This window comes from Mirounga leonina, unplaced genomic scaffold, assembly GCF_011800145.1.
Source record: "Mirounga leonina isolate KUSES-001 unplaced genomic scaffold, KU_Mleo_1.0 Mir_197, whole genome shotgun sequence".
Lineage (NCBI taxonomy): Eukaryota > Metazoa > Chordata > Mammalia > Carnivora > Phocidae > Mirounga > Mirounga leonina.
Window position 1 is genome coordinate 13,186,829 of NW_023270494.1, and position 25,451 is coordinate 13,212,279.

The 25,451-nt window shown below is 37.4% G+C and overlaps 1 protein-coding gene across 1 annotated transcript in view; it reads right to left on the reverse strand.

Moving 5' to 3' along the window:
• The window catches only part of HELZ (helicase with zinc finger), a 164,714-nt gene that overhangs the window by 92,739 nt on the left and 46,524 nt on the right, over nucleotides 1–25,451 (reverse strand). Inside the window, exons 9-14 of the mRNA XM_035026358.1 lie at nucleotides 21,311–21,362; nucleotides 19,860–19,935; nucleotides 17,395–17,593; nucleotides 16,837–16,944; nucleotides 15,484–15,781; nucleotides 6,757–7,024 (exon numbers count right to left, since the gene is read on the reverse strand). Of these exons, the coding sequence (XP_034882249.1) occupies nucleotides 6,757–7,024; nucleotides 15,484–15,781; nucleotides 16,837–16,944; nucleotides 17,395–17,593; nucleotides 19,860–19,935; nucleotides 21,311–21,362 (1,001 nt within the window). The remainder of the gene's footprint in view (nucleotides 1–6,756; nucleotides 7,025–15,483; nucleotides 15,782–16,836; nucleotides 16,945–17,394; nucleotides 17,594–19,859; nucleotides 19,936–21,310; nucleotides 21,363–25,451) is intronic.

Below are 25,451 nucleotides of genomic sequence, written 5' to 3' on the forward strand. Positions count from 1 at the left end.
ATATCATTCTTAGCTGAAAGAAATATGGCTCTATCAATCTTAGCAATAGTTATATCTCTTGAGTGTAACTTTAAAAGAATTTCAAAGCTATACAGAGAATTTCACTTCCTACAATTTCTGACTAAATGAATGATAACAGAAATCAACCAAGGTAATAAGCCAATACCTGGGTTTACTGAGGCAGAGCAACAGAACTGAGGCATACCCAACAGAGGCCTCGCCTCACCCATCTTAATGATGAAATGTGCATCCACACGCCAGGCCTGTCATGTCAGCTGTCAGCACTGAGAAGCCACGACGACCTGAATACTGAGTACACCTGCCACTACACAGTTTAATGGACACAAGAGCTTCAGCCAAAGTCAATTTCTTTTGAAAATGTGCATGTAAGAATCAAGTAGATTTCACTTCAAAGCAGAATCATAATTGAATGCATATCAACATGTAGCTGAAGACAAGAGAAATACTTCTCTTTTTTTAAATCCTGAAAGAACTCAGAAGCATTTTCTAAAAGTTAAATGAAATGCAGTATTATCCTTACCACCCCCACACATCTCACACTAAAACTCAACATAAAAAGAAATCTTAATTTCTGGACCGCTTTGAAAAATCATCCCTTTTCTTTAAAGTAAAAAAATAAAAAGATAAACTTGATTACTACATCCAAACTCAAGCCAAAATATATTTTGTCTAATCTTGAGAGGCTTCATTCAATCCCATTTTAACAGAAGGAATGCTAAAAGGTGACCATGTAAAAATATAATCCAAACCTTACAATTAAGATGTAAGAACCTTGATAATTACTTTAATGATTAGCAATAATCTCCTTCAATTGTCAAAGTTCTGGGGTGCCTGGGTGGCTCAGTCAGTTAAGCGTCTGCCTTCGGCTCAGGTCATGATCCCAGGGTCCTGGGATCAAGCCCCAAGTTGGGCTCTCTGCTCAGCGGGGAGCCTGTTTTCCCTCTCCCTCTACCCCTCTATCCCCACCCCAGCTCATGCTCGTGCTCTGTCAAATAAATAAATAAAATCTTTTAAAAAAAAAAATTGTCAAAGTTCACAAATGACCGATACATTCTCTTGATCTTAGGAAATATTCTATTAATCATGGGTAAGTCTGACTACGTCTCAAAAAGGCACATTCCAGTGCATACAGAATACATTATCACTGTCAATACACATCCAGGTCATTTAGAGGGACAACTCCGTTTACCCAACCATTGTCTTCTGGCTTTAAACAGAGTCTCAATCCACAGCAAAACATTCTTCACCATTCTAATGGTGACTTGGGTTTGCTTTGATGACTGACTGGTGTTGATTCAATCAGTCACACTAGAGCATGTCACACTAGAGCATGGCCCAAGGACCAAATCCAACCTTCAGCCTGTTTTGTATAGCCCTTAACTAAGAATGGTTTTTACAAAAACAAAAAATAAAACAAGATAAAACAAAAAAGCTATGCAACAAAGACTATATCGAGCCCACAGAGCCTTTAATATTTACTTGCTGGACCTTTACAGAAAATTTGCGGATACCTACACTACAGCATAGTTTAGTAGCTGCATACAGAGCCCCATCAAATCCAGTTTTTAAATATATCTTTCACGGTATTTGTGCTTAAAGAACTAACAATCAAATGTTGAATTAAATTCAAGGCAACATTAAAATACAGACAAATACTAATTTAAAGGGGAAAGGAGGAAAAAACAGAAAATACAATTTTTTTAAGTAGTATATAAAACTTTGTCAAAAATTTTTCAAAATCCTTCAGTTCATGTCTGTTATTTGTCCCTTGTCCATCTGCTAACAGACACCCTCTGAGAATTCCATCTAATAACTAGGAGGATTTGCTTCTTGGTATGTGCACAAACTCTATCCTATACTTCCCAAAATTTTACAAAAGCCTGTCAAATTCAGAAGTGTAATTTACCACCCTTTACATCCAGGGGGTTACCTTTGGGTGAGAGAATCACTGAAAATTTTCAGAATTCTCTGACACAGTAACTATCTACTTGTCACATTAGACATGTAACAATAAATTCTCATTTCTGTCTTTAAGATCCTTCAAACTCTTGTGTACTTGGCATAAATAACATATAAAAAGTGATCCTACAGTCTTATATTCCATTTGTAAATATCCCTCTTTGAGTCATTAACTATTTTAAAGATTAAAAAAAAGAGAAAGCTCAGATATTCCTACTATACACTGTCTTACTACAATCTTTCTTCTATCTCTAAGGGCAATTTTACACCTGGGTCATCAAGTGCTACAACTGATAATATTCTAACTTCCTTTCTATTTCTTTGTTTGCTTTTTCTTATTACAATAGTAATATGTAGTCATTTTACAACATTTCAAAAATAGAGAAAACCATGCTGGGACATAAAAATCAGGGATGCCTGGATGGTTCAGTCAGTTAAGCGTCTGCCTTCAGGTCAGGTCTTGATCCCAGGGTCCTGGGATCAGGTCCCGCCTTAGGCTCCCTACTCAGCAGGGAGCCTGCTTCTCCCTCTCCTTCTGCCCCTCTACCCACCCCTTGCACTGGCGCGTGCACCCACGCGCACTCTCTCTGACAAATAAAATCTTTAATAAACAAAAAAAAAAATAAAAATTAGTCATAATTTCACCAACCAGAACACATAATGCTTTAACTCTTCCCAATATTTTATATGCAAATATATCCATGTATATGCATGTACATACGCACATACAAAATTAGAATTGTAGTGGATGCTTTCATAACTAGCATATTCTCCCCTTTATATTGTACCATCAGCATCTTCACTGTTTTGAAAATTCTTCAAGAACATAATTTCAATACAGAAGTTCCCCCTTATCTGCATGGGATATGATCCAAGGACCCCCAGCGACTGCACCATGGATAGTGCCAAATCCTACTTATACTATGTTTTTTCCTAACTATACATACCGATGATAAAGTTTTATACATTAGGTGTAAGAGATTAACAACAATAATAAAATAATTATAACAATATACTGTAAAAAAAAAAAAGCTATGTGAATGTGGGGTGTCTCTCAAAATATCTTACTGTACTCACACTTTTTCTTGTGATGATGTGAGATAATAAAATGCCTGGGTGATGAGATGAAGTGAGGTCAACGACGTAAGCATAGTGACGGAGCATCAAACCATCACAGACCTTCTGATGATAGGTCTCAAGAAGGATCTTTTGCTTCTGGACCACAGTTGATGGCAGGTAATTGAAACCACGGAAAGTGAAACCACGGATAAGGGGGAACAACTGTAGTTCTAGAACACTGGATTATATGGCTAGATCATAATTTACTTAAGTTCTCCTTCACTACTCTTTGAAAGACATTTGTTTACAGGCATCGTTAACTTCACCTCTGATTCTTTCTTCAGGATGATTCCTCGTAAGTAGAATTACTACACCAAAAGGTTCAAACCTTCTAAAGACCTGTAATACAAACTACCAAATAACTCTCCTCCAGAAATATACCAACTTAGTCTGCCACCCATGTTCATTTCATGTTGCAGGTATTTTCAAGACCCTCTTAAATGGGCTTTTTTTTTTTTAAGATTTTTTTATTTATTTGAGAGAGCGAGCAGGGGGAGGAGCAGAGAGAGAGAGAGAGAACTCAAGCAGTCTCCACTCAGCACAGAGCCCGATGCAGGGCTCTACCCAATGACCCTGAGACCACGACCCACGCCAAAACCAAGAGTCAATGCTCAACCGACTGAGCCACCTAGGTGCCCCTTATATGGGCTTTAAGAAGCCCTTGCAAGGTGCTCTTAGAGTGAACTTTCATCCACTTAGTTTCTTGATCAGTATCTGACCTCTGCAATATTGTAGGGTTTTCTTTTATCTATTCAAATTTCCTTTTTTTTTTTTCTTAAGAGAGGGAGAGAGCACAAGAGCAAGTGGGAGGGGGCAGAGGGAGAGAAAAAGAGAGAATCTCCAGCAGACTCCATGCCCAGCACACAGCCCAACACGGGGCTCAGTCTCACAACCTTTGAGATCATGACCTGAGCTGAAATCAAGAGTCCAATGTTTAACCCACTAAGCCACCCAGACACCTCAAATTTCCATTTTTTAAAAATTATTTTTAACGTAATAATCCATAGGCTTATTGATCTTTAGTTATAAGTTCTGAGGTAATGTATACGGAAGGATTTTTAAACCGGAACAAACAATATTTGTTACATTTAAACAAATATGAGGTAATACATAATTTCTTCTGAATTTCTATTATGGTACTCCAAAATAGTCTCTTAAGATTCTGGTAAGCTTTTAAACTCTATTTCATCCCAATATTTATGATTTTTTATCAATGTTTTCTTTACTAAGAAAAGGAACCTATGACCATGTAAATAACATATATGCATATTAATATGTGAATATACATTATACAAGCCACTGTCCTTGTTATTTTTTTTTAATCAAGGTTTATTGAGCAATAGCAAAATGAAAGTACAAAGCTCCCAAGGAGGGAGGGGAGCCGAGAGGGTTGCCTTGTCCTTGTTATTTAGTAAGTGACTATTTCATTAGAACTGTATATGGACACAGTTAATGAAAGTCTTCTAAGAGACCATCAATGGCCATAACTTGAAGTCTTAAAAGAGTAATGAAAAATATATTCTATCTAACTTTGTAAATCTTGCAAGCATTTAATGTGAAATTAGATATGTTCCAAAAGCTACATCATATTTAATCTATAAATAAAGTAACACAAAGTATGTTTAAGTTTTTACTTTTCTTTTTCTGAATATATCCCTTAATGAGTGTTCAGTATCTACTAATATTAATGATAAGGTATCAATAAAGATACCTTAGGAAAAAATAGGTTGTTTAGGCTATATCTAAAAGGAAAACTACTTATAAAAAATGTATTTATGTCTCATAACTATGGTTCGGTATTTTTTTTTTTTTGAAGATTTTATTTATTTATTTGACAAAGATAGACAACACAAATAGGCAGAGCGGCAGGCAGAATGAGAGGGAGAAGCAGGCTCCCCGCTGAGGAAGGAGCCCAACGCGGGGCTCGATCCCAGGACCCTGGGATCATGACCTGAGCCGAAGGCAGCCGCTTAACCGACTGAGCCACCCAGGTGCCCCTATGGTTCAGTATTTAAGGCTTGTTCCCATTTTATCTAAAAAGTGGAATGCTACTACCAAATATAACAACGATTTCATTAATATCTTCCTTCACTCAAACTTTCATTTTTTTTTATCTTTGTTTTATTTATTTATGAGAGAGCAACGTGCAAGAGAGGTGGGGGGGGGCAGAGGGAGAGCATCTCAAGCAGCCTCCACAGTGAATGTGGAGCCCAAAGCAGAGCTTGATCTTAGAGCCCCGAGATCATGACCAGAGCCAAAATCAAGAGACAGACGCTTAACCAAATGAGCCACCCCAGTGCCCCAAATTTTCATTTCTAAGATTATTTTTCCTATAACGACTCAAATAAGCTTTTGTGATTGTTTTGTTCTGTTTTTAAGATTTATGTATTCAGGGCGCCTGGGTGGCTCAGATGGTTAAGCGTCTGCCTTCGGCTCAGGTCATGGTCCCAGGGTCCTGGGATCGAGTCCCGCATCGGGCTCCCTGCTCCTTGGGAGCCTGCTTCTCCCTCTGCCTCTCTCTCTCTGTCTCTCATGAATAAATAAATAAAATCTTTAAAAAAAAAAAAAGATTTATGTATTCATTTGAGAGAGAGAGTGCGAGTGAGCAAGCAAGAGAACACAAGCCATAGAGAAGGAGAAGCAGGCTCCTCGCTGAGCAGAGAGCCTGATGTGGGGCTTGATCCCAGGACCCCGGGATCATGACCTGAGCCGAAGGCAGACACTTAACTGACTGAGTCAACCAGGAGCCCTCAAATAAGCTTTTGTATTTACTCTTGGTCTTTACCTGTGGCATATGGATAAAATGTAAAGTATGTTAAAGCATTTATAAGTGACTAGAAAGGTTTTGTGGTTTTTTTTAAGATTTGTATTTATTTATTTGACAGAGAAAGACACAGCGAGAGAGGGAACACAAGCATTAGGAGTGGGAGAGGGAGAAGCAGGCTTCCCACCAAGCAGGGAGCCCAATGTGGGACTCGATCCCAGGACCCCGGGATCATGACCCGAGCTGAAGGCAGACAGTCAACGACTGAACCACACAGGTGCCCCTAGAAAGGTATTTTATTATTATCGAATAGTTTTCCTGAAGATTTAATTCATTTCATTCTTTTTTTTTTTTTTTAATATTTTATTTGTTTGATAGAGAGCGTGAGAGAGTGAGCACACAAGCATAGGGAGGGGCAGAGAGAGAGAGGGAAAAGCAAGACTCCCATTTGAGCAAGGAGCCCAATGCAGGACTTGATCCCGAGACCTTGGGATTATTACCTGAGCCAAAGGCAGACACCCAACCGACTGAGCCACCCAGGCATCCCAAATCATTTCGTTCTTAAAATTACGTTCCAAAATATGTGGTCTCTTTCAGTTTTTGTGCATTTATTCAACAAATATTCATTGAGCACTCACTCTGACTACCATTGAGAGAAACCTCCTGTACAACGGGGACCACATATTTACACACCTAGCACGTGGCAGTCTTGTGGAAATGAACTATATACTATGCACTAGGGAGGCCGAGACGAACAGGACACAGCACTGAACAACGGCTATTGAGTAACAACCTTTACTACCTATCTTCACCTAGGCACACCTCCATTTTAAAAATAAAAAATAACCATCAAAAGGGGAGTTTTTAAACAAAGTGTTTCTAAAATAACTTACTTGCTAACTTCTTTATACTGGGCTATCTCCTCAATATAAAGAAGGTCATGCAGCCGTGACTGATAGTTGGTCTTGGTCAATGATTTGTCTAAAACGGACTGGGTAAACAGCTGGTCAGCAGAGAGAGGAATTTGGTATCTGATAAGAAGGCTCTTCTCCAAATCAGTAGTTTCATTAGGTTCAAAATCTATAATAGTCTTAGAAGAAGAATCCCAACGCTTAGCTGTGGTTACTAGCTGTTGTTTTGCATGCATCAGGTATTCAAGATCTAAATGGAAACAAAAAACACATTTATAAAGGAACACAACATTAAAATTCTCAAATAATACATTACACACTTTGGTAGGAGCATTTTATATGCTAGAGCTAATAATTCTTAAAAATAAAACAATACAAAAACCCATTTGACAGAGAATCTTCCCTATATCAGAAATCTTTTGTCTAGCTTAACAAAATAACGTAAATAGGAGCCCATGTAAAAAACACCTTTTTCATCAGGATAGAACGTAACAAAAATAGTTATTAACATACTGAAAATACAGATTAACATTTAGAAGTTAACTCGCAGTCAAAAGAAATCTGAACTGTAGGATAAATTCCTCATAAGATAAAATCTATCAGGTGATAATCACTTTTCTCCTCCTACTACCAGTACCTGCCCGTTATAGAAAGAGATCAGAAAACTGTGTCTTCTCTTCTGTAGTAAAGCACAGAAAGCAGCAAAACTCTCTGAAAGTCAGCTTACGACAAACAAAAATCTTTTAGAAAATACTCATGTAAAAATACTGCTAATTCCTCATTAAAATGTGATACGATGTACCATTCAAATGCCATTTCAGAAAAATCCAGTTTAGCCTCAGTTAAATTATACTGTAAGTAGGGCACAATGTCAAAATGAATGACTGTTCAAGTTCTGACATCTCTGGGGAAAAAATGTAGCATAGTATCAGCACAGGGTGAAATATATCGTAACATAATTTCTGAGCACTGGGTAGGCTCACTCTATCTGCAGTGCACATTACTTTTCTCTTGGGTGGAGCATACATATACCTATAAATATGAAGCTTAACCAAAAGAGGGGGAAAAAAGTTGCTTGACTGACTCATTAGGCTGAGATCCAGTTTTAATACAACATAACTGAAAAGACAGCTTCACAAGTCAGGTTAAATTTTGGGAAGATATAATAAGAAGTTTAAATGGAGATCAGCTATTCTTCAAAATACAAAAATAAGTTACCCTGTACTACCTTTGCAATGAGAGAATAATGCATAATTGCCAAGTACTGCTTAGTGAGAGATTTTCCTACATTTAGATGTTATATAAATTACAAACATTTAACAGTCACCCAAAAGACATTTCTCAGTACTAGAAAACAGTTTATCCTAATATCTTATTAAAGATTCAAATGTAAAGGACCTAATTTCTTGCCTTTGCTCCTTGAACAGGTATTTCTACATGCCAGTTTTATTATTTCTCAAAGGGTACAATAAATACAACTATACTCATCAAGCTATAAAGATGGCCTGCATTCTTACAATACTCTGGATGAGACGAGAATGGTCTGTTTTTGTAATAGCTTCAAAAGTAGAAGTTTCATAAAGTAAACTAACCACATTTTCTCCCTAAATCATCCTAAGATTGGGCCCTGCCCTTTCATTCATTAAATCATAGCTACAAAAAATATTTAAATTACACAAATGCCAACATTCCTAAAAGAGATTATACCATCACTAAAAATCAAATGATAATCATTATCAAAATAACAAGGATGTACATAAAAATTTATTTTCCTTAATTCAAAAGTCAAGAGAAACAGTAATAGTACAGTGACAAACCAAATAACCAGCTCTTTCAAAATAAAAACTAAACTCTACATACTATCAAAGAATCACTATAATATGTCTTAAAGGATGTCTATTATTTGGAGATAGGGCAATTATATTTTGTAATTTTATTTTAAATAAGATATTGAATCAGACTATGCCTAGGTCAATATTATGTTCACATTCTTTAAAAAGTCACTAATTATTTCTAACTGATGTTTAAGTAACTGGGATAATAAGAAACCTAAAAGAGGGGCGCCTGGGTGGCTCTGGCATTAAGCGTCTGCCTTCGGCTCAGGTCATGATCCCGGGGTCCTGGGATCGAGCCCCACATCGGGCTCCCTACTCGGCAGGAAGCCTGCTTCTCCCTCTCCCACTCCCACTGCTTGTGTTCCCTCTCTCACTGTGTCTCTCTCTGTCAAATTAAAAAGAAAGAAAGAAAGAAAGAAAGAAACCTAAAACAATAGAGCTTTCCTTTTAAAAAGATTTTTTTATCACCTATTTAATATGCAAAGCAAATTACACAGTCATTCTACTCTAGACTACAAGTCCTCAGGCTTTCTGGGAAAAGTGGCATGAGAAACATTATTTGTTTTTCTCATCTTATCTAGACAGTACCATGATTCCCACCCTGATTTTATGAAATTATTAAAATTAGTGTCTTCAGCAGACAAACAACAATTTCAAAACAATTCCCAAACAATGTTAAATTTTATTTTGTTAAATGACTACAAACATACTACAGGAGAGGGGAGAGTTCGGGAACAGAAAAAAGAATCTTAAAAAACATCCATTTGGGGGCGCCTGGGTGGCTCAGTCGTTAAGCATCTGCCTTCGGCTCAGGTCATGATCCCAGGGTCCTGGGATAGAGCCCCACATCGGGCTCCCTGCTCCGCGGGAAGCCTGCTTCTCCCTCTCCCACTCCCCCTGCTTGTGTTGCCTCTCTCACTGTGTCTCTCTCTGTCAAATAAATAATAAATTTTAAAAAAAATCTTTAAAAAAAATTTAAAAAAACATCCATGTGTGCCAACATCAGAAAGTCTGCAAATTACTAATCTCAGTCATTAATTTAGACATCAAAAATGAATTGTGGCCAGTGACTACTAAGGACATATTTTGCCAAAGCTACTTCTCTTTCCCTACTTCATCTGAACTTGAGACAAGCTTCTGCCTCCAATCCTCTCACTTATAAGAAGCAGCTTATTAAGCCTATTCAAACATCCACCTAACCTCCAGTCCTTCAAGGTTGTTAGGTCTTAAGAGTCCCTGTTCAAAGATTTTTTTCTTAAAGATTTATTTATTTATTTTAGAGAGAGAGGGAAAGGGAAAGGAAAAGAGAGAGAGTAGGAGAAGGGGGTGAGGGAGAGAGAGAATCTTAAGCAGACTCCCCGCTGAGCACAGAGCCTGATGCAGGGCTCGATCTCACGTCCCCGAGATCATGATCTGAGCCAAAATCAAGAGTTGGACGCTTAACTGACTGAGCCACCCAGGCGCCCCTTAAGAGCCCCTTTTCAAGTAGAGGAGGGAGAGGACTTTCCCCATGGGGAACATGACTATCACCGGGCCTCATTCCAGCTGCACCTGCAGCACATGGTAGCAACTGCTAACGTCTAAACCACACATGTGTGCTACTCGGGGAGCTGAGCCAGTTCAGCCTTAGTAAGTACTCTTCTTCAACCTAGATTAGGCTAAAATGAAAAACACTCTGCCAAGATGAAAAGTGAATAGGTTAAGGATCAATACTCCTAAAACCATACAGGGAAGAGCTTAACACTGACTTCTTAACCAACTCTAACAATAATAAGTCTCAAAGCAAATCAGACAGAAATTATAAACCTGTAGGATCTGCTACCCTGAGATGTGGTAGGCAGAAGCTATAAACATATTTTAAGAGAAATTCACAAGAAAAAGTTAAAGATAATTAGAATATACCTAATTTTTTGAAGATAACATAAGGGCAGAGCTGCTACTGCCACAAACAGAATTCAAGGTTGGAATGACTAGTCGGACCCAAGCTATGCTTCCCAACTTCCCTGGTCCGGCTGACCGAGAACAGCAGTGCCCTCCTTGTTCAGCCACACAGTTACTATGCTAACAAAGCAGCGAAAGGGTCGGTTTGCTTTATCTTGAAGAATATAATAGAGCAGACTTGAAAATTATCCTTAACAGAACCTAGAGAGTAGACAAGAAAAAGTAAGGAGAAAAAAAAAAAAACCCAATGCTCTACGCGTCTAGCGCAAGGGTGGACGTAGAAGAAGCATGCAATAAATAAATGCGTGCCAAATACTGAATATATTCAAAACAGCTCTACTTATCTAGGAGTTAAAGAGAAGGAGATGAAGTGATTCTCAATTCCAAAATCACAGGTAAACACTCCTCCTTAGGAAACATTTTGGTTGTGCCTTTACAAGTCTGGACTGCCCAAAGGAACAATAAAATTACAAATCTGAAAGTAATCCCAAACTATCATTTCAGCTATCCATTTCAATATCATTCCTTTCCCAAAAACTGCTACATAGAAACAAGATTAGCATCGCTTGGCTTACCCATATTGTCTGTCCCTATTTTCCATCTTTTAAAGAAACCAATAAAAAGTTAAAACAGCAAAATAGCAGCATAGGAGTACCTCATTACTTTTTACATGCTTCTACTCAACAATATTTATCTTCTACTGACAAATATACTATTTTTTAAAATCTATTTTTCTATGACTTTTCATACTATCAATATCTATATCGATATTGATATAGATACATCTATATATACCCTGCCCTTAATTTACCAACAACTTTGGCATCTGGAGATAATTTTTGAGTTGTACTAAATTTTAATGTAAATGTTAACATACACTGCTAGATTCAAAGTAGGGAAATGTATACTATCAAGTTTTCAAATTTAAATATAAGGATTAATTTTCAACACGTAACTTCCAGATGTTCAAAGCAGAATTCCAAATCAGTTTTGCCAAGCAAAAATTTTCCATTACTCAAAGTCGTGGGATAAAGTGTACGATGCAGTTTGTTTTCTAAGCAAGGGGACAACTCACTAACTTCCTTCTTTTATAACTGGTCTTTTGCCACACATTTTTGAGAGTCACATCTTTAATCCAAAACAATTTTTTGGTGCATACAGTGTCTCTTGCTGAACCTAAATCTCACCAACAAGGGGAAAGCACTGAAAAAAGCAAAGTTAAAGTTATACCTATTTCCTGAACAGTTCGCAGAATCGCCATTTACAACTAGAAGAAGAAAAATTCACTCATGGCCTACAAACAGAAAAGGTTTGGATGCTTTAGATATCATGAAAATAGGGGTGTCTGGCTGGCTCAGTCAGTAGAGCATGTGACTCTTAATCTCAGGATGGTGAGTTCAAGCCCCACGGTGGGGGTGGAACCTACTTAAAATAAAAAAATTAAATAAAAGTAAAGAAATAGATATCATGGAAATAGTATTTTTAAAAATGGGGTACCTGGGTGGCTGAGTCGGTTAAGCATTCAACTCTTGGATTTTGGCTCAGGTCCTGGTCTCAGCATTGTGAGATCAAGCCCCCATGGGGCTCCACGCTCAGCAGGGAGTCTGCTTAAGATTCTCTCTCTCGGGCGCCTGGGTGGCTCAGATGGTTAAGCGTCTGCCTTCGGCTCAGGTCATGATCCCAGGGTCCTGGGATTGAGTCCCACATCGGGCTCCCTGCTCCTTGGGAGCCTGCTTCTCCCTCTGCCTCTCTCTCTCTCTGTCTCTCATGAATAAATAAATAAAAATCTTCAAAAAAAAAAAAAAAAGATTCTCTCTCTCCCTCTGCCCCTCCCCCCACTCACGCTTGTGCTCTAGACTGCGCTTTCTAAAATAAAAAAAGAGTAGGGAAAACACCAAAGAACTAAAAATTACCACAACAGGTCAGCTAATGTCAGTAATGACCCAAAAAAGTCAGGCAAATGTCACCTAGCTTGCCTAAACTGAAATTTAAGTTTTTCTGTTTATAATATTCAAAATCTCCTATCAGAAAATACATTTTGTACATTCTATATAATTGTCTTCTTGTAATAATTATTTTTCCTGGCCCTGGAAAACAAATTTCACTATGGCAAACTGTATTGTTTCCAAATTAGTTCAAGAAAATGCTTAACTGTTTTCAATTATTTTCTACAACGTAACTACTTAGAAGTAAAACTTTGTCTGAAGAAAAATAAGCAAAGATAACAAACTGCAAAGTGGTCATTAAAAAAAGGATATAAAGTATCACAAAAAGGGGGTAACGCATGGTATTAGTTCCAAATGGGAGGATATCTTTGTATTCCTTCTACCATATCTGAATGAAATACAAAATTCATTATATTTTTTCTGATATTTTATTTATTTGAGAGAGAGAGAGCACGAGAGAGCAGAGAGCACAAGCAGGGAGGTGCGGAGAGGGGCAAAAGGAGGGGCAGAAGCAGACTCCCCGGTGAGCAGGGAGCCCGATGCAGGACTCGATCCCAGGTCCCCAAGATCATGACCCGAGCTGAAGGCAGACACTCAACCGACTGAGCCACCCAGGCACCCCAATCCATTATATTCTCAAACCGATATATTAGAAACCAAATAAATAAAACTATTTCTTCCAGTCACCACACTCAAAACATGGGTCATCCTGAACAACTTCTCTTCCACCAACTTCTCTTGGCATTCTCTTGCCAAGATGCACAGGTGCCATGGTTTTAAGGGCTCAGGTCTTTAGGCTTCTCAGCCCCTCCCCTCTGCATGCACCCTAACCCCAGGCCTCCCTTTTCTAAAAAATTCTCCTTCTCTCTTCCTACTTTCTTCATTATCTTTGTAAGCCAGGAATTATCCTAGTCATGGCTCATGATCAAACCCAACAGCTACCATTTACTGAATGCCTACCTTGTGCCAGAGACCAGACAAGGCTGATTTTTGGTCTCACAATGATCCTCTAAGATAGACAGTTGTAGCCCCACTTTACAGAGGTTTCCACATGAAGTTCAGGAATGTCAAGTACCCTGCCCAGGGTCGCACAGGTAATGAGAAAAATCAAGATTCAAATCCAATTCTATCTGACTCTGAAGTCTGTTTACTGCTCGCTCTTTCTCCAACTAGAAAACTACCATATACCTGAGGCAAAAGTAGTCAAAGTACCCTTAATCTCTCAAGCCCATGAGTGTGCCCTGAAATCCTCATCATCACCTCCTTCCCTCATCTGTCTTAATAGTATCATTTTCTCTTACTTTTTAATACAAACATGTTAACATTTTATATTATTAACTAAACAGACTTTCATTAACAAGATACAGATTCTTGACAACACAAACTTCTTTCTATGGGAAAATGAATCATGAGTTACAAATCACCCATCTAAAAGTGAACTTTTATAATAAAACCCACATGTAAGCCAAGAACATCCTATGAGAGTACACTAGAAAAGCGGGAAATGCGTGTTGGTCTCTCTTGATGATTTAAAAATGGTGCTTCCTAGTAGTTCTCCAGTTCTAGTCTCTAAAAGCAACTTACTAGGGGTAGGCAAACCACAGCATGCAAGGTTAACTCCAGCCTGCTGTTGTTTTTGAAAATAAAGTTTTATTGGAACACAGTCATGCCCATTTGCTTACAGATTGCCCACAGGTGCTTTATCATCACAGTGCCGAACAGAGTAGTTGCAACAGACACCATTTGCCTGGCAATAGGCAAAACAGTAGAAGACTATCTGGCTCTCTGCAGAAAAAAAATTGCCGAAGAACTCCTATACTAACAAATACAAATTAAATATTCTTATTTCATCAACTATGTATTTGGCTATAGGAATTAACATATTCTGATTGCAAAGAGTACTGAGAAGATGAAAAAACAGAACACAACAGAAGAAAAACGGGTATAAGGAATCAAAGTAAGTAAAAACTAACATTTAAGTGAGATTTAAATAAGTCTGGGTAATATTAGCACACATACTAGAAAGTAATGCCTAATTCTTCAGTCTGGGCCCAAATGTTGCTTTAACTTTACCAGCAGCTAAAGTAAAGAAGGAGACAGAATTAGATCCACTTGTTCACTGTGTCCAACAAATAAAACCCTAGCCTTTGCTCATGAACAAAAGTTCCAGGTTCTCATAAAGGGGACACGGTGGTACATAGTAAGCAACATCCTCCACAATATGGTTATACTCAATACAGCAGCAAGTTTCACATGAAGTGCTTGTTAAATAAATACTTAGTGTTCATTAAAAAAAATAAAGCACCTATAATCCAACCAAGAGCCAAAGAAATGCAGGGAAATGTGCCCTTTCCTTGTCCTGTTGGATCTTGGCATAAAACTTAGGAATAGGCAGTCATGTAACAACGTACAAAGTAATTATCATTTTCTGAAGGTGCTTACATGTTGAAAGCAGGGACCTCTTCCCAGGAACAAAGAGCAGATCCTATTAAGGCACCATGGTCTCCTTTACTAGTGAATGTACAAAACCAACTTATGAAATCTTACATTTAGGGTTTTTCATTCAACGGTACTAATGTCAGCAAAGTTAACTGGAGACTCCGTCAGACACGGAAATAGACAGTGGAGGTGTACTCACGATCACCACTGAAATAACAGTCTACCCAAATTAATACTGAAAGGTTTTATTGTGCTAAAATCATCTTACTTTAAAAACAAAGCTAGCAGACCAAAACAGACCTGATCATCTCCTCATACAAGTTTGAGGAAGCTCAAAGCAAGTTTGCCTGATGACTATATAAAGAGAACAGGGCATAATGTGAACCATTCTGATCCCATTACACAGTAAATGAGTCGATTGCTTTGGATTTTTCCTTATTATTCCCTCTCTATCCATGGAATATTTAGGGGCCAATACATATCTTTCAATGCTGCTATTACAGTGCCTTTTAATACATCGTATCAGGGGAAAAAAGTCTAAATATTACCTTCTGTAGAAGCTGCATCAATCATTACTCTTTGCATGAGTACTGGTTCCAATCCAAAGTCGAAAACTATGGTTTGGCGAAAAGTTCCAAAAATTTCTGTGTTAAATGCTATCCCGACTTTATACACGTAATGATCTAATCCATTTTGGGCCATCTTTCCTCCTATCCATTCTTGACAGTTTTCTGGGACTTCTTGTGATACCTGGGTAGTACTATCTCCGGCAGATATTGCAATGATACTAAAATGAGGACGATGAGCATCATAAAGCAAGGCTACACGATACAGCATTCTTGCAGGCTACAAGGAAGTTAAAATAATTCATTGAGTACAAGGGGGTGAAAAATCCAGTTGTAATTGGGCTCTTCAATGAAAATATTCCCATAAGGGACTTTTACTTTCCCATGCTTCTAAGAGGTTATGTTAAAAATACAAATTGTGCTCATAAGCCATTTAAGAAAAAAACGAGAATGGTTAAAAAAAAACAGTTGTTAAAATTGTATACGTATGATACCATTTTTAACTCAGTAAAGCTGAAATTTTTAAAAATTATATATTTATGCTACATCTCTAGCCTCCCTGCTCTTTCTAGGATAACCTCATCTTTCTTTGTGGCAAAAGCTGTACCACCCTGTTAGATCAATGACCTCCAACTTTCTATACCTTTGGCCTAAAAAAGTTTTATCTAGCTTTAAGTAGGAAGTCTTCATAGGATTGCAGTTACCTCTGAAGGCACTGGGTTGGGTTCAAGGCCGAAGCTAAATGTTCCCAGATTTTTCATCCCAAGATGCAGATGATACAGTGGAAGAAATGCCACCAAAAAGTACACAAAACTTTCCACTGCACATATCCACAAAAAAGTTTGACTGCTTCATTCTTAGACTTTGAATATTATATTCAAGATGGGAGGCACTGCAGAAAATGTCTCATATTAAAAACCCATAATTACAGAATCTGTGACTTCATCAAATCAAATATAAAACCAAGCTGTTACTGTCTGTTTAAGTATCTTAGAACTGCCAGATTAAACAATTCAGTTTTTAAATAGTTAATTATAAGCCATGAACCCCATCTTATGTTCCAACTTTGGAAGAGAATATATCAAAGACCTCTTTATCAAATTAATAAATTAGCAAACATCTAAATATCTACAAAGACTTTTATCTCAAAATCTAAAAATATTAGACCATTAACTAACAAAGTACAGAAATACACTTTAGCGCAATATAGAGCCTACTTAAGATGTACTCAGATTAAAACATTTTCAGTGCTCTAACACAGAGATTTAAAGGTCAAAAAAAGCCTTAAGAAAATCGAAAAAAAATTACACTCTTTAATTAGCACAAAATTCATACCTTACAAGTAAGAGCAAAGGTCCATGTCTGGTGAGATTTTTTGGTGTTGACAGTAACCGACAGATCAGGATTATGCTCTACTTTTACTCCTTCTATACATTCACTAAGCTGAAAATAGAGAGCAATTAATGTTATATTTTTAGTCCCAAAAGCACAAAGAGAAAACTTTTGGCATGGTAAATAAATATCAACGGTAAAGATGTTGATGGAACTGTTTACAAAGCAAGATATTTTTTATATATTAATTTTACAAGAACAAAATATAATAAAGCTTAGGCAAGACATAAGAAAATTAATAACAACAAAATGGCAGTAAACACTCCCTGAATGAAGATTAACGTAATACCTGCAAATCTCCAAACAAATGACTTAGTTCTGCTCTTTACTTTAGCCAAAGGGTCTACTTTTGCTACAAAAACACTTTATCAGAATCAAGTTCTTCATATAGAGGATAAGGAAATAAACCAAAATAGCACAAAACAAAGTCAAGACTCAAACAAGGTCATCGTTTAAAACAAACAAACAACAACAACAAAAAATGCAGTTTATTTTCCTCACCACTTTCTCAGGAGACAATGAATTCATCCACTTTTCTATCAAGGTTTCCATGTAACTGCCTGAGAGCTGTTTATTCTCATTTTGCTGTTTCAATTTTATCAAGCGTGAAGCGTATCTTTTCTGCCATTCTGCTAGTTCTTCCTGGGAATGTGCTGAAGTACACTGCGCACCATACCTACAGATTCCTTGCTCTAAAAATCTAAGTAGAATAGGAAAGACTGTTTTATCATGTACTTTGTTGGACCATTTAAAAGATAAACTTCCAGCATTTGCCCTCCGACTCTTCAGTAACAAAAACAAACTTCATCTCCTGAAAGGCCATATTTATCACACCGACTTGCGCAGAGGAGGAAGAAGAGGTTTCGAGAACATTTACGACAGTTAATCACTACACCAACTTTCCATACTCAGCGACTTCTTTTTTGGAATAAGGGGATGCTAAAGCAAAGCATAATCGATCATAACCACCCCTCACCCACAAAACCGACAGTGAAAAGGTAGCTTCCTTCATGATGTAACAACTCTATTTAGCCAATTCTTCTCAGAGCAGAATTTTCCTAAAGCAACACTGACATCAAGTGGATCGGTGCATCAAACACAGGTGTGCCCTACTTCTCAAAATGATAGGACCTAAAGACAATTCTCCACACACTAGGAATTTCATTCTAAAAAAAAATATTACTATATCATTAAATGATCATCTTAAGGCTTCTACTTTTCACCTTCAAATGTAAGCCTCTACTCTTTTCTATATTACTATTACCTATATTTCATTGAAAATACTGGACTATATTCATTTGCTTGAAGTTTTAAATAAATTAAGAATAAAAGTTTTAGGGGCGCCTGGGTGGCTCAGTTGGTTAAGCGACTGCCTTCGGCTCAGGTCATGATCCCGGAGTCCCTGGATCGAGTCCCGCATCAGGCTCCCTGCTCGGCAGGGAGCCTGCTTCTCCCTCTGACCCTCCCCCCTCTCATGTGTTCTCTCTTAAATAAATAAATAAAATCTTTAAAAAAAAAAAAAAAAGAATAAAAGTTTTATATTAGAATCTCAATTAATTCAATAGATTAAAATCTTCAATGGTAAATTCCTAAATGTTCACATTAAAGGACAGAGTTAATGGTTTCTCAGTGTTTACGACTCAGAAAACTCAACTGACAATTCAGTGGTCAAAACAGATACGCAAAACTTTATTAATTTTTTTAAGTTTTAAATATCCTACAAAATTATGGGTCTAGCCAGTTTTTAAACAACTGAAACATCAAAAAATTAACAGATCTTCTGAGAGAAAAAATGAAAATTAAACTATAAATAGCAAAATAGAGATGAGAGGTGTTATATTATGGATAATTTTTCAACTGAAAAAATATGGACCTTATAAGAAATATAAAACGAACCACAGCACAATGTAAATTATCAAATGGTTCACCCTATTTGCAAAGATGACTGTATTTAAAGCTTTTCTTAATGATACAAAGTACTTGAACTTAAATTATACGACTTACTAAGTTCTCTTACGCTTTGGAAGACACATTTAAAAATCATGCATTTGTTTCTCTTAAGTATGTCTTAATGAGCCAAATATTTCTTTGTCTATTGCTTTAATTATTTCTTTAAATACTAAAGGTTTGGTATTTTTATCTGGCCTATAAATTTTCTCACATTTCCTCTGCTTAGGATTGTGTTCTACCTCTACCACAACATGATGCCACCAGGATTTTTGAAATTTACTACTTAGTTTCTTTATTTCTACTATAAAATCATATCTGATCTTGACTATTCAATCATCAAAACTACATATCCAATTTCCTTCATTATCAAAAACAATCTATAATAATGAGACTTTAAATCTAAAATCCCTCATTACTAGTTCTTATAAAAAGAACGAGTTCACCTTTCGAAATGTGACTTTAATAATTCTTTCCAGCTTAATAACGATTTAATTTTGAAAGGTTAGCCCTTCAAATAGAAATTACTCATAAATTATATATAAGGATAACATGAAGGTAATAGATTTTCTTTTTTTAGGAAAGTTATTAAAATAATTTAACATTTCTTCATCTATTTTATGCTCTATGTCAGTATATATAATTTCAATTCAATCACCGTAAGTTAGAGGTACATTTCACATAAATAAGAGACCAGAATTAAATTCAGTCATAATAATTCAACTGGTATCATAAAAGACTTCTACACAAAGTCTTAACAATCCCAATTTAGATCACTGTTGTTTGTAACTAAAAGAAGGCTCACTGATATGGCCTTGATTTTATTATTTAATGATAATGACCATTAATTATGGCTTCTGTTTCAAGTTGAAAATAAACCATTTTACTCAATCACTATACTTCTTCCCTCACATATTATCTTCTTTAAATTGGAATTACTACTTTTCAGAAAGTGAAGGAAAATCATCTATCCTTTGAATAAAGACATGTCATTGGTTTAAAAAAAAAATTCACGTTACCTTTTACACAAAGTATATTCCTCGCTGCTTGTGATTCCCCTAGGTGGTGGGCGGAAATGCCAACCATTACAAGATCCTAGAGAGTAATCAGGATATAGTCTTATCATTTGAGGCTTGCTAATAATTCTGATATTTTAATGTGTAAGAAATACTATAAACCCTCCACACACATCATCCTAGATGATGTAAAAAGGACATGACATACTTGCCTCCACCAAAAAAGTAATCTACCGATCAAATGAGTTAAATTCCATTAACCACAGGAAACTTAGACATCACTGAAGTAGTTGCCCAGCAGCTAAATCAGGTCGATGACCCTGACTCTATCCTAGCAACTGGTAGACATATTTCCAATGCAGCCTCTTCCCTAACAACTAAAGGGGGAAATGTTGGCATGCCTGTCATTTCTTAAGTACAAAATGTGTCTCTATTAGGATTATTTCAGGAATGAGAAAATTATCATATCCTGAGAGGAAATTTTGTAGACCAAATTCAATACTACATATTGAGTGCAAAGTTCCACATTATTACCCATGTTCCTTAGCATTTGTCTGGCACATGTCATTGTATCAAGTAATCCTTTTTTACAATTGAAATAAAGTTCAAAAAGTTGAATTCTGACATAGGAGCTAAAAAATAACATTTGTTTACTTCTGAATACAATGAGCTTTGATTCATTTAGGTAAAGGTTCCAAATAAACCAAGGAAAATAAGGCTTAAGAAAGAAAAGGCCAGAGCAACAGAGGTTGAGCAGCACCAAATTTCCAGGGACCTCAAAGCCATTCTCTATTTCCTCACGAATCGTGTGCTACCACCCACCCCCCAAAAAAGATATTCAGCCAGATTGAGTTTAAAGCCATGTCTCATCCCTTTCCAGCTGTGTGCCTGGAAAAACCACTGACCCTGCATAAATACCAGTTTCATCCCCTATCAGAAAGATGGAGAAGCCAATACATGTTTTTGTGAAAGCCGCTACCACAGTATACAGTATCCAGCAAGCACTCAATGAATGTTGGTCCCTCTTCCCTCTCCTCTGGCAACAGAAGAAGAGGTCACGGATTTTAACTGGGGCAGGAACAACTGAGCTTACAGATCAGGACTTCCAAAAAGTAGTAATTGGACTAGCCTGGGACAGAAAAAGAGAAAGACTCCCCTCTACAATGTAGAATGTAGCAACATGACATTGCTAACAATGAGGTTTACTTACACTCAGAGCTACATGGAGGCAAGAAAATGATACTTCCTACCTCCATGACTCCATTATTCTACAAAAAGGGGCCAGTGAAAAAAATGTTTTCATCCGCACCTACTTCTTAAAATTAAATTTGTATATTCTCTCCTATACCTCCACTTATATGTACTGTAACTCAGTAAATGTCCTCCCAATAATCAATAACAAAGCGATGCCTGCAATTACAGCTAACAGAAGTAACAGAGAATGGTGTACTTACCCCCTTCCAAGTCTTCCACGTGATATCCAGAGAGGACGTTACTAGTTGCTGTCTGAAATTTTTCAAATGAAAATGTTTTTATAATAAGAAATAACCAATTAATGTTGAATTAAACTTGGACATTTTCAACATTTTTTTTAAGGTTGAGTTTGAATACTCAGAAATTTTAATAAACATTAATATTGTAAACAGTACTTTTTGCATCCATCTCTGCTCTATGTTAAGCTATGTTTAAATACAGAAAAGAGGTACTTATGTGGCCTTCATTAAGGAAACTGATAGATTCCCTATATAAAAATTACCTGGTAGTAAATGATAAAGTCCATGGAGTAGTGCCTCCATCCATTTATTCATTTCACTCTCCTCTTCCTAACACCTAGAGAATGACCAGCTAGAGAGGTGCCTTTCTCCCGCACTGAGTGCAACACCACCACTTTGGGGCCTGGAGCACATCCTGCCAGGTCCTGCTTACTCTGGGATGAGCCCTTCTCCCATGATGAAGCTGAGGACCCACTCACTCTGACTCCCTGGTTTTCTTGACTCAACTCCCTTGGTGTACATAAATCCCCAACCTGCTCCTTTGGCTCTAATTTTACTCTAAACTCTACACCTCCCATTTCAACTGAGTGCCAGCCATAGCACTTTTTCTTATTTTTCTTAACTACCGACAGCATTTTATGTGCCAGATCATTGTCAGCCATGTACGGATCCACTGCCAACAGCCTGACTGCCTTTCTACATTCTCACAGCTCACAGAGGATCAGGTACATAATGGGTGCCCAGTAAATGCATCCAGGATGGGATGGGTGGATGGACAGATGATCATCCAAGCACTTCAAACAAATATGCCCAAAATTAAATTCGTCATCTTTATACCAAATCTCATCCTCCTTTTCATGCTCCTTATCTCAGGCTAATGCTCCCAAAGAGAGCAAGACTAAAATCCTGAAAGCCATCTTAAACTCTCCCTCTTCTGTCCCACTCTGAATATTCTCCAAATCTTGCCCAACGAGGTCTACAGTGTCCCTCATATCTGTCTCATACTCTTTACTTCCACTGCCACTCTCCTGGACAAGGACCTCATCTGCCCCTGAACCAAATGACCACCAATGTTACCCTGTACCAAGTCACCTCTGGGTCTTTACCTAGCACCCCCATCCTTTTAATCTCCTGCCTTCCTGGTCTCCCCACAAACTGTTGATCTCTCCTCTCCCTGCTCATACTTCCACTGCAGCACTTCCTGACCACAGGTAGCCTGCCCCGTGGGTACATCAGCTATGTGCATCTCCGACTGGCCCACCAGATTGTTCTTCACAGACAGCTCAGCTTTCCAAAACCCAGAGAACCTTGAACAGCAGCTCAGTAAATGTTGAATTGAATCAGAGGAAATGGTATCCCAACATGAAATTTGGAATGTCGTGTACTGCAGAAATAATGTCTAAATGCTAATTGGGTATAACTGAAACAATAATACCACTATAATTTATATGTCATTAATTAAATTGGACTTTTCAGGTTGGGCTGGAAGTAATCACTATAAGACTGTTTCTATAGGAAGATGCCTTCTGATTCTCAAACTACTTACTAAAAATTTTTAAAGACAACCCATTCTTTCTGTAAAATGAGGGCTGAATATAAGAATACATAAGCTAAATCAAGAGTAATTGTTTACATTATAAGGATTCTATGTTCACAAAAAAGATACGTTAAAAAAATCTCTTTAAATTCTACAAGCAAGGTCTAAGTGCCACAGTCTCACACTAGCCTTTAAAATATGATCTCAGGGGCGCCTGGGTGGTGCAGTCAGTTAAGCGTTCAACTCTTGGATTCGGCTCAGGTCATGATCTCAGGGTCATGAAACTGAGCCCCACATCAGGCTCCACACTCAGCATGGAGTCTCCTTAAGTTTTTCTCTCCCTCTCCCTCTGCCCATCTCCACACTCTAATAAATAAATCTTAAAAAATATATATTTCAGCATCGAATTTATAAATAGCTAAAAGCTCACTTCATGTGTGAATTTAAAAAACTCCTCTAAAAAATTTATCAAAATAGGGGCACCTGGCTGGCTCAGTCGATGGAGCATGCAGCTCTTGATCTCAAGGTTGTGAGTTTAAGCCCCACGTTAGGTGCAGAGATTACACAAATAAATAAATATTTAAAAAACAGTCTTTAAAAAATTTATCAAAATAAATTTACCAGATATGCAACAAAAAATGGGAATAAAATGTTTCAGTCCTATAATAAAGCTGAAAGCATTTATAATTTTTTTTTAAAGATTTTATTTATTTATTTGAGAGACAGAGAGCACATGAGAGGGGTGAGGGTCAGAGGGAGAAGCAGACTCCCTGCCAAGCAGGGAGCCCGATGCGGGACTCGATCCTGGGACTCCAGGATCATGACCTGAGCCGAAGGCAGTTGCTTAACCAACTGAGCCACCCAGGCACCTATAATTGTTAAAAGGGAGAAATACATGGTGTGTTTCACGAGTCAGCATCTGCAGTGATGCACAAATGAGCGGGGTGCCTGTACGGACACTCAGCTCTCAGGCTGGCGGGGTCTGGAGAACAGTACATCGCACCAGAAGGGCTGGTAAAAATGAGAAGCTTTACCTGAGCTTAGGATTTGGCCACCATGGCTTTTAGGTCCAAGGTATTGTGTTTCAGGGTGTTTTTTAAAACACCTTTTCATATGCTCAGACCCCAAGATAGAAGGGCAGTATCAATTAGTTTATGATCAGTCTTTAGTTTGTACTGACACCTTCAGGAAAAGCAGCCAAATTTCATATTGCTAGGATTTCTATAAATTTACAATCAAGTCTGTTAATTTGATATTTTAAATCTTTATATTCTGTTTTGTTTCCATCAGTCAGCCTTGAGTTCCATGTCTTTATCCTTATCCACTAGTACTTAAACACCAGCTCAGTTCAATCTTTAAAACAAATTGTTTCTATTTTTTAATATGTCATGCATAATAATAAATAAGGGTATCATTGTTCATTAGCTTTTTCTAAATGGATTTTTTTTTAAGATTTTATTTATTTATTTGACAGAGAGAGACACAGCGAGAGAGGGAACACAAGCAGGGGGAGTGGGAGAGGGAGAAGCAGGCTTCCACCGAGCAGGGAGCCCGATGTGGGGCTCGATCCCAGGACCCTGGGATCCTGACCTGAGCCAAAGGCAGGTGCTTAACGACTGAGCCACCCAGGCACCCCAGATGGATTTTTTTTTAATAATATCAGTTCACATACTACTTTGGTTACAGAGAAAAGTTAATCATAAACAAAACTTAAGTAACTTCTCCCAAAAGTACAGTCACAAAATAGGAATCAAATCACACTTGTGGCCTTACGTGTGAGAGCATTATAAATATTAAAAATTAAAATTCACATATATATAAATACATTAAATATATACCTCTTTGTGTGATTATCAGGTGTAAAGCTGATAGTTCAATTAAGGCAATAAGAAAGAAGCAAGCCAAAAATTTTAATAAAATGAAAGGTCATCTTATTTTACATTCCATGTTAAAAGTCTAAAACATTTATAATTGTCTTCCTTTAATCCTTAGAAATTAAAAAGACTACATATATACAAGAAAGGAAATGGCCCTGAAGTTAATTAGAGCTTACTGACACTCAGTTATTCATAGTAAGACAAAGAAAATAAAATTTTTTTTTAAAGCCTATATAATTGTAGAAAAATAAATAGTATCTTTACCCAGCTCGTGCAATTCATGATGACTGTCTTCTTTGCTTAATGTCTGTCGATATGTGTGACATGTTATTAGATTTAGAACCGGAAAGTAATCTACAGGAGCTCACAGTTTACGCCTGGGCCTCTGTTCTTTCTCTCCACCCATGTGGAGCACCCTCCATCTCACTCACCATGGGACTGGCACCTTCTTAACCCTCAGTTCTTTGCTTAGCTATCTCAGCCTCTGACCAACCAATCCAGTTATTTTTTCCATCACAGAAAGCTTACTTTTTTCCCCTCATACCAGTTTCCTCAATGTGAATTATACCTATAGTTGTCTAATTAATTTATTTGTTTGTTGTCTATCTCTACCCCAAGACTTTAACCTCCCAGACTATGGGTATCTTGGTCAGTGCTGTATTCCCAGCACTACATATAGGACCTAGAA